We start from the raw sequence: 10,562 nt of genomic DNA on the forward strand, positions 1-10,562 counted from the left end.
TGTATCCGTACGGTACAGTATTCCAGTTTTTCGTTATCCTCCGCTTGTCATAAGTGACTTGCAGGCGTTTAATCATGTCTGTGTTGCGCAAAATAAGTTTAGATTTCACACGGTTAATAATATCGCGGTAATGCACATCAATATGTTTAGAATCATGTAGAATATTCAACATTGAGTGGAAATTGATTTTTTGTTTTGTCTGACCATTAATGGTAAATCCTTTCACTTTGACAACCGAGTTCCCGTCGTTGGTTACATAGGCGTAGGTCTTGGCTCCCAAGCTGACAAACTCGGTAATGAACTGTCCAGGTTTGAGCTCGTTTGTTAGGTCACCCAAAAGCTCCCAACGGGGGATCTGGTAAGTCGGGGTGCGACACAAAAAATATAGAATCTGCAAATACTAGAATTGTACTTGGAAATAAAGTAAGTCACTGAAATAGTAATCTACCTGTATCAAAGTACAGTAGTCGCTCTTTCACCAAATCCATAAAGTGGTACAAATGGAGTCGGGCCCAGCATGTTGTGAAGCTAAAGAACATTATCGTTTAATAATTTTTTTACATGTACCAAATGCTCAAAATTTACACTCACCCAGCTAGGACCACATTTGTATTAGGATTCTGCTCAACAAACCCATCTTCTTTGGTGTACGTCAGTTGCAGTACATCATCGTTGAAAAGATCCCAGGAATGAACGTGGTATTTTCCTGAGTACAGCATCTCATAGAATTCCTTGGGGTCATGAACGTACAACGTGTTGAGTTTGTTATCCTGCATCCCTAGACGGCCCCAAAAACTGTTTAGGCACAGTTTGGACAGAGATCGCAGACCAGGATTTTCCTTTATTTTATCATATTCCAATCGGACACCTTCCCGCTGATGGAAATTTTCGATGTACTGTCGCTTTTGCGTTTCAGTAACAACACCGGCAGGCCATCCGCTCGCTTCTGTTTTGATTTTCAAAAACTTGTCCACGTATGCTTTAAACAAGTGATCTTCAGAGGTGTCGTAATGCCAAACTTCATATATACGCGTGACCTTGTATCCGCGGTTAATTGCGGTAACCAGTTCCGGTGTGCACCATGTACCTGTCAGTTCCCGTTGGCGGTCTGTGTGCTCACATTTCTCCATTGTTTGCTGATTGACACATGTCGCACACAAAGGAAAGGTCAGTTTCCCATTACTTCGATAAGGTAGTACTGGTAGCCACAAATCTCCCGGTGGTAGCACGGTGCAATGTGCCAAACCAAAATAGTCGGCAATGTCTGTGAAATTTTTTGTAATGATAACAGGATGACCGATGGGATACCGTCGATTCTTGTTTACGAAGGGGTATTCGCTATTGACATCGAAGTACATGATTCTTTCATCTGACTGAACTGAATGAAACAATCGAACAGCATTCGTGCGGCCGCCGTAGAAAGCATTACGAGGATGCAGAGGCTCAACAAAGGTCACATTTTTAAGGAATTGTCGCATTTCCGGGTTGGTCCTAACGGTTTCGTCGTATTCGTGCTCCCAGATTGTGGTAACGGTGTGTCCTTGGAAACGGAGGTATTGTTCCCTGTCTACCGTTTCTTTGTAGATTTCTCTCATGGGAAGATTGCGATAGGGGTGCACTGTTTCCTGGTCAACACAGGTAGGGCAGCCATGGTACCAGCAACCATAGAATTCGTAAATGTGACCAGTATCTTGACGGTATCCATCTACAAAGTAAGGTCCGATTTTATGCTCGGTACCCGATACCATCGACTGTATTGTACAATTATCCTCTTCCTCCATCCAGGAAAGCCATTTCAAGGCTTTTGTAGATTGAAGACGATTTTTTGCAAATCTTTGCTGTGGAACGAGACCAATTTGACCCGGTTTCAGAATATACGACCTCCAAAACAGATTACATAAACCGGCAATGGTCAAAGCGGAAGTGAAAGGGCAGAGACCATTGCTTATCTCCATAAATAGTGAACGAAATTGCTGACAGCACTGACGCAGAACGGTAACGTCATTTTGGCAATAGGTCACAAACTCTTTGCGGAAATCAAAAAGATTATTTTTTGCAACCTTATCCGAATCATACCATTCTTTAAAGGACTGTTGGGTTTTCTTGTCCATTAGTTTGTATCCGTATTCGTCCAAGTCTGGATACTCGAGAATTCGATCCCAGTTCTCCGGACGATTAAATTTATGTGGGAAAGTTCCCTTGGCTAGGTCAGGAATTCCGAATGTAGCCGGCCATTTTGACAAACTCTGGGGGTTGTAATTAATACTGTCCCGAAAATGAATGTTAAATTCTGGTACATCCAGCTGTAAAATTTTTCCCCCGTTCATTATAACTTTTGGTGTAATGGCATTTTTTAATAACCAGTTCAAAATAAAGTAGCCATCGAAAGCGCGGAAATTATGCGCAATAATGTAATACCCTTTATGGTCAGCACTCACTAGGAAACAGCACAATGCATCAATAATACTTGTACCCAGAGGCTCACGGACCGATGGAAACATCCATTCGTTTCCTTTGTCATCTTGAACGACTGCCAGATTGGGAATCAACTCACCATCTTCACGTACATAAGTCTCAAAATCGAAATATAAAAAATGTGCGCCCTGATTATTTTGCCGTTCCTCCATTGTGACCAAATGTGGCTGCATGAAACATTTGTGCGTTTCCGGTAGAATGTGCACATTGCAGTTTTTACAATATATCTCACCACACTGGTGAACGTTCCCGGCTTTTCGATTGCGCATAGAGACGACGCACTGACAGTCTTCACATACACGGACCATGCTGCACAAGGTTTTTTGAGTTCTTGTTCGGTTACCACGATCCTTCTTTGTTGCGACTTTGTGATGATCGTAACACCCCTTTCCGTAAAACGGTCGGTTGCAGTCCGCACAGTGTATAACATCTGTCATATCACGCTCACAGTCTGACCGCAAACACTGGTGGCAAACGATGCTACAACGATGAGTTGTGCGATTAGAGTAACCTTTGTTACACTGGTAGCACCAATACGATCGTTTAAAAAAAGCTGGGAGCGACAGCAGGAGATCAAAATGGTTTTGGTACAGCAGCAGAACAATATGCCGATTCTTTACCTTGCCGCTGTATACAATCCGGTTTCCCTGGTCCAGACTGACAATAATAATTTGATATTCAGGAAGTGCGGCTTCAAAAAACGGAATGTCGGTAAGGTTGAACACTCTTTGGTCGAGGTTAGCTCGGTGAATTAACTTCTTCGCTTCATTGGTCCACAATTTCTTTCCACGGCGAAGGCGGCGGCAAAGTTTTTTGTCATTGTCTGCGTACGCTTTACCCAGTACAAGTGCTCGCGCCAGACACAAATTGTCGCTATTTTTCACTTGAATTACCGATCGCATTTTTTGCAATTTTCGACGTAATAGTTGCGGCACATCCTTCCGACAACCACCGTGTGGAATTTCGGTATACTGCACAGAAATTTCAAAGGTATCATCCAAAATAAAATCTTCATGAGACTGCAAAACTTTTTCAATCTCGTCCATCCAGCGCTTTACATCTAACTGTGACCTTTGTATTGGTGGAGTCCAAATGGGGCGTTCCAGTGAGTGCGAGTCGATACGCAAACGCACCAGCTCAGTGTCACTGATATTTTTTAACACAGACTGTAGAATGTGCTCCAAGATGAACGTTATTATAAACGGGATATCAGCAAAACTAATATCTTGAAGGTCGGACACCTTAAAAATAAAGTGCTTCAGTTAACTCTACTGTTGTCAAAAGTAAAAGCACTGTACCATACCGCAAATTAAATACTGTAGTGATTTAGGGGTACCATATATTTAGGCTTACCTTTACAGCAAAGCACTTGAAGTGCAGCTTGTACTTTTTCGAGTATTTGTATCCGGTGCAGTCAATGGTGACATGCTCATCAATATCAATGAGTGGTATCTGATCTTCCGTGAGTGCCGCTGACTGCCCGCCATACTGATATAGGACGCCCTGATCTTCATCAACCCAGTCGTCCATGACTGCCAAAGCGGCGCAATCCGCAACATCGGCAGCCGAAAGTTGGTACGGTTCCATGTCCGGAGGCAGATCAGTTAAACCGGTAAGCATTGCACAGTTTTTACATTAAAAAAAAGTTGGTTCATAACGACAAACGAAATAATAAAGGTTTACTTAACATGCTGCAAGGTTCTGCTTGACATGTACCGTTGTACCGTACATGGGTGTCCGGGTACGATACATGGTGCCCAGCAACGTACCTAGTTTCGTTATGTTACCTTCAAAATTTACGAGCTTAGCAAGACGCATTCGCATTTTCAGTCATTCCCTCTGTGTTACTTCTTGACTGCAAAAATGGCCTTTTCCAAGTGTTCATTAGATGTGGAATTTCGTCGCATTAGCTTGGATGGTGAACACCGATTTGCTTGGTGTGAATCCCAACAACCCTCTGCCAGTCTGCTGTGGACATTACCTCTGTGTATGCCATTACCGGCCCCGGGTACCAAAGGTCACATCGTAATTAGCTGGGGAGGAACCGATGCTGCTACAGCCACCACCAAGCTGGACTGCGATGGAGCTACTTACTTACGCTTTGCTGTGAATTCGCAGCACTGCTGCCGCGAAGCCAATAATTGGTCATACGGTTTGCATGGTGATGAAATGGCTATGATTTTGGACTCACCGACACATATTTTGACCGGTATTGAAACGGCCACTGCAGTTCATGTCACCTTGGCGTACGTGGCCGGAAAAACTATCCATTCCAACGGTACGAATTGGTTTTTTATGTTAATTTTCGTACTCCAGGTGTTGACATTTACAGGGGTGTCACAGAGTGACCTTTGAGAAGGAAGAGGCGTTCCTTTCATTAACGAGTTATTTATTATCCGCCACTATTGTCTACTAGTTCAGCTCTTTTTTGTCCAAATTTATTTCCTTACGCAGTTAATGTGTTTTTCTAATTATTGAGCCCTACCGTAAACCGAGTTTGACTTATTATTAGTTTTTGTTCTATGTGGTTTGTCAGATGTTGATTTTCATGTGTATTGTGACATGAACACAAATGTTATTAAAAGGCGGAACGTATACCAAATTAATTATAACTTGTTCAACAATCTTTACGGTCACAACAATGTTTACCTAACCATGTTAAAAACTTTTGCGCAACCTGTGCATTCTGAACATCTTCAAATGCGTCTCATACGCAATCCGTGTTGGTTTCATTTTTAGTCGGTTCCTAGTTAAACACCCAATCTGCGTTTCGCTCAACCTTGTACCTCTTAAAACGCTTTGAGTCCGAAGAAACACCTACTCTCATTTTCTTGCAATTACGTTCACCGTTTTACCACAATCAATCATAACCACTTAAACAGAACTTAGTATGTAGTTTTATATTGTGCTGTTAGCTTTACTCATCTTCCTCTTCATCATCGTCAAGATAATCGTTATCGCGAACAACAAAATCGGGTTCTTTAGCATTAGCACGCACATACATCATTAGCAGAGAGCGGTGATTCACAAGTTCTCGTATCGCTAAGCTGTTAACCACGAGGCATCTTGAAAACTCTAGATCATCAGCTAATCGTACAAATCGCAGAAAACAGGTCTTACGCTTGTTTGACCGAAAAAAACGCGATCGAAGTGTGTTAGAGTACTGCCGATACAATTCGCGTGGCACCCAGTTCTTCTTCGTACTGACTGTAGCGTCAGCCATATCCTTCTCCCAACTTCCGTTCAGCAAGTACAAGGCAATGCGGCCGAACTCGTTACCGTTCACACTCAGTTGGGTCCAAGGCTCCGTCGTGACGACAAGTTCAGTGTACCCTGTACTTTGAATGTAGCAGTGGAGCTTGCCAGCTTTAACTGTAGGCTGCCGAGACTGGACTTTCAGCATAATATGCTCTTTAGCCCGCTTCTTCTTCTGACTGTCTTTTCTGGCTCCCGTGTTGTTGGTTCAGGAATGTGGATTAGTGTGGCTTCCGGTACGCTGCGGTTATTAACTTCCGACACAGTTTCCGGAATAGCAAAATGGTACTGGGTGGAGTCAGGGAGCAATCCGATCGACGCTAGACAGTGGGCCAAGCTGCAATGACAAGGTTCAGTTCCGTGACCTTTCAGTTGCACTTTATGTGCTAGCATAATCGTACAGAGCTATTCGTATTATAATCAACAAACCGCTCATACAGAGTATATATACATTGCTGCATGTACAACGGTTTCATTAAAAAATGTTTCCAATTTTATTAACCCAAAGAGTGTACCATAATAAACCCGCTCACCAATCGCTTTCTGGGGTGTACGTTGTCAGGACATCACCTGGAGGTAACGCGACTTCCTCAGTGAACGTAGGGAACGCAGCTTCCTGGTACGTTGATTGCACTACCTGTGGAGCACTGACAACTGGGAATAAAAGTTCGTCCAACCAATCAAGTGATGCGGTCGAGTTGGTAACTACCGGCACCTCCCCGTCCTGGAGATCAAAACCAGTTCCGGTCAGCCCACTCGTAACTGGTAGCAAAAGCTCGTTTACCCAGTAGCTCGACGATGGACTAGGTAGAGATTGAGCGTTAACATTATTCGAAGCTGTAGGAGAGACAAATTCTAAACCAAGCTCCTCTAACGGAGCATCCGTAAGCATCCAGTCGGAAAGGTCCATTCTGATAACTACCGACTGTTTGCATGTTGCTTTTACATACGTAACCAAGGTAGCCAAAACAGTACCTGGCACCACGTACCGTTGCTATGACTACGTTACTTGTCAAATAATATTGGTACTTGCAGTAACTCTCTGTAGCAAAGAAATGAGCGCATGCCCCTTTTACAACTCAGCGGTGGGTTTATGTAACAGTGGGATTGTGGAGGATGGCAGTACAACCAACAGTACTAAGACACCGAGTGACAGTTTTATTGACTCTGGTTTAACTAATAGACAAACCCCATCTGATGGATTTCACACACACGTTACACCATGGTAAAAATCACAAACAGCATTATCGGTGTAACTGAAACAGCACAGTAGACATATCCAAAGACTTAACCTTCAAGATCTTCTTAACATCTCATGGCTTACTAGAATGCATTATTTTAGTCATGCAAAACCAGGTGCTGCTGTTCTCTTCTTCGTCATTCTCGCTTTCAGAGCTTTCCCATGTCATCGTGCGCGACTGGAGTTTTGGAAAACGCAAACGCATAGTAATATCGAAATCCTTCCGGTAGAAAAACGGAGTATAACTAAGGTCCAATACACGAAGACTGGTTAAATCTTTTAACTTTTCAACCTGGAACGGAAATGAAAGCTGGTTATAGGCAAGGGACAGTTTTTCTAAAGCTGGACACTTTTCAACCAGGTCATCCACATCGCTCAAGAAATTGTCGTTAAGCATCAGTACTCGTAGGGACGGTAAAATAGGCAGTCCTATAAGATTATAAATTTCACAGCTAACTGCGCTTATTTTTCTGACACGAGTGAAGCGCTCTAAGCTAGCCCATACAACATTATCCACTGTATAACCATCAAGAACAATTTCCCGTACATCGCTGTTAAGTGTTCTTAAGTATTTATACGTTTCCATTCTGATTGAACGATTCAAACTAATGCTACTACGACTTTGTCTTGTGTTCTGTTTAATAATTTTGTTTTCCCTCTAATCAGAACAATGTGGTACCTGGTATTTTACCCGGGCTGCCATGTGTATGTACCATGTAATCGTTACTGTGTACATGGCTCATTTTTATTGTGTTACAATGGCGCGGATTCCAAACAAACAATGTAAACAGCGTGCAATTTCATGAACTGTATGCGTTTGTAAGTTTGCTGCGTCCTTAGTGATTCCCATGCACCGTTTCCTTGACAACGTTGCCTGGTGACCCACGCTAATCTTACATAAATGCACTGTATTACCTTGCAAGCACATTCAGTTGTTGTATTTCGTCTGCCGAGTGAAATTATTGACCGTTCAGCCACGCTACACGTGCAGATATTGTTTTTTGCACAGCGTTCCTAGTTTTTCTTAAATTTTCTTCGCCTTTCTGTACTGTATCCTTTATACCACCAACATGGCACATCCCCTGGTCAAGCACCTTGCGGCTAACGAAGATGTGGTATTCGCTACTAGTCTTCGTTTAGCCGAAATCGATGCCCTCAGCAAGACGGTACATACGCTGTCTACACAATCATAGTCACCCCAGATTTTTGTTTCACCCATATAGCGTATTAAGCGTGTCATGTTTCTATAGCCTGCCGGGTACATCCCGTCATACATGCTGACAGAGGAATACCACGAAGAGCGCGCCAAGCACCACCAGGCTGCCGTCTTCTTCATCCGCCAGATGCGTGGTGAAGAGCAAACCGTTCCCGTGGTTAACCCGCCTGTTATTACCATCGACGACAGCGATGATGACGACGTAAAAGTGGAGAAGCCGAAGCCAACGTCCACCGCGCGGGTTGTTCGTGCGCGCGTCGGATTGCCATTACGAGCTCCACCTGCTCGTCCGTCGCAACCCGTAGTGCCCGCCAACCAGCCGCAGCCCATTCCGACGGTTCCACTTCCGGCTCCGCTTGCTGAACCGCTAATGGCTATTTTGTCGGAATCCGGCCCCGCTTCCTACTCTGCTCCACCACCATTAGTTCCACCTGGCATAACGCAGCCAGTGCCTGCCGCCCCCCTACCGCATGTCCTAGCGGAACCGATGTGGGGTGTCATCGAGGATGGCAATCCGGGTATGGTGTTGTGTAACGGGCTTCCATCCTCATCTCCAGTTTCCGATGACGACATGGGAATTGTGGAAGAATATGGTAGCATCGATGAGTATTTGGCTGATCAACGTTTGGTTGATCATGTTCTGACTGAGGAAGAGTTGCTTGACCTTTTTGTTTAGTTTTGGTGTTTGTTTAGTTAGCCTTCAATATAATTACTAAGTGACCAATGGGTCACGGATTCGTAGCACTTCGCACTTAATAAAATATGCAGGGCGTTTTCTCGGTTTGATTCCGACCAGCTGGGCTGGACTTGAACCAGCCCAGCTGGAGCCACCGCGTAATTACATACATACAAAAAGCAGTGAATATCGAACGATATTCACATCCACAATACTGGCTATTGACTGCACACATATACAAAACGCGGCTCTCGACCGCATACATGTACAAAGGGTGGTTTTCCAACAATACATGTACTACTGTGAACTGACAGTAACCCAGAAATGGTTAGTTTCTACTATCCCGGCGTTCTTTGAAAAAATAACGAACCCTGTCGTCCAAGCAAACGCGGGTCGGACGGATGAGGATCAAGAGACAACGCCTGGTTGTTGGCAGATCCTACAAGCAGCGACGATCCTGCGCCAGTTACATCTCTCGTCTGCAGTCTCTTGGGACCTTCTGCTGAATGAACCATTTCCTCTAGAGCCTCCCTGGCCCAAGGCATGGGTTGTAGCAGGCTGGGGTTCTTCGTGTGCGGTGCATCTGGATCCGGACTGGAGGGAATCAAGCGACAACACCTATCTCCACTGGTTTCTACAAAACCAGCGCCTCGTCCACTTCGTGGGTCTACTGGAACGGCAGCCTGCGCTGCTGCTTCAAGCTTCACACCACTAGCAGGATCTACGGGACTTGAACGTGGAAGAACGGTGCGCTGCGAGTCACGCCCACTATGTAACGCGCCCGGCGTTCGGTCAGCGCTGGTCATGGATATTTTCCTTTTGCGGTCAACGCCAGCGTCTTGCTTCACCGGGAGTAGCTGCTGTTGTAGACAGTCAGGTTGACAAGATTCAGCACTCATCTTCTGCTCCTGTTGATTTGAAAACAACACGATTAGCGAAAGAATTCAGCGGAAGGATAGGGTAGGATGTCAGTTCATGGGTCTTCTTTTCGCTTTCCGACAATTTTCTAAACGACATACAAGTAGCTTATTTCTGTTCATCGTGCTCGCTCATCGATGGTTAGCTTTTCTTCGTAATCACCGCCTGACTAGTTTGTCGAAAGTACCACGTTGGCCGATAGCCTTGTCGGTCCAGTTCTCATGTCTTTTGTTCAGTGTGTGTTTCGCATATTTAATATTTTTTTCCAAATTCAACGTGCTTTTGAAAGCTCTTAAACTTGTCTACAACTTGTGGTCCGGAAATGTTTGTCGATGTTCAGCAGATAGTCAACAATGTATCGATCATCGGTTTGTGGTTTCAACAAAACGTCAAGTGAACATTTTGTCGGTCATCAAGATACTGGTCAGCAATGTTGAAGGAGACTTACAGTCACTTACTGATTGAACGGCACCAGCGGAATTACGCTCGTTTCCGCTATGATTCCAAGCATTTCTATCCGTAACAGAAGGCTCGCGTTTTACACCTTTAGCTACTTTTTCCATCGGGCGAGCGCCAACGGCGAAGGAAGGAGTGTGGGTTGTCCGTGTGGGAAGAACCAATGGGTCCTTGTGTTTCACGGTGTCGTGATTGGGAGCCACCAGATAATTAGCTGCGATCGGGGCGATGCGCGCTTTTCGGGCTAGGCGCTGCTTAGAAATGATTTCTCCTGTGTTGCAGCTTCCTTTGAGCCAATCTGGATGTTTTTTGGAGATTTTATGCAC

General features: G+C 44.5%; 1 protein-coding gene across 1 annotated transcript; it reads left to right on the plus strand.

Moving 5' to 3' along the window:
- The first annotated feature begins 8,000 nt into the window (after positions 1 to 8,000).
- LOC129592527 (uncharacterized) lies at positions 8,001 to 8,862 on the plus strand. Its single transcript, XM_055488585.1, has 2 exons — positions 8,001 to 8,136; positions 8,221 to 8,862. The coding sequence occupies exons 1-2, from the start codon at positions 8,041 to 8,043 to the stop codon at positions 8,860 to 8,862; spliced, it is 738 nt and encodes a 245-aa protein (XP_055344560.1). The 5' UTR covers positions 8,001 to 8,040.
- Positions 8,863 to 10,562: the final 1,700 nt, after the last annotated feature.

The sequence above is a fragment of the Paramacrobiotus metropolitanus genome, unplaced genomic scaffold (assembly GCF_019649055.1).
Source record: "Paramacrobiotus metropolitanus isolate TYO unplaced genomic scaffold, Prichtersi_v1.0 Parri_scaffold0000053, whole genome shotgun sequence".
In the NCBI taxonomy this organism is placed as follows: Eukaryota; Metazoa; Tardigrada; class Eutardigrada; order Parachela; family Macrobiotidae; genus Paramacrobiotus; species Paramacrobiotus metropolitanus.

Coding starts and splice junctions, on each gene's coding strand:
- LOC129592527 (XM_055488585.1), top strand. CDS start 8,041: ATGGCACATCCCCTGGTCAAGCACCTTGCGGCTAACGAAGATGTGGTA. Junction 8,137..8,220: donor TCGATGCCCTCAGCAAGACG/GTACATACGCTG, acceptor ATGTTTCTATAG/CCTGCCGGGTACATCCCGTC.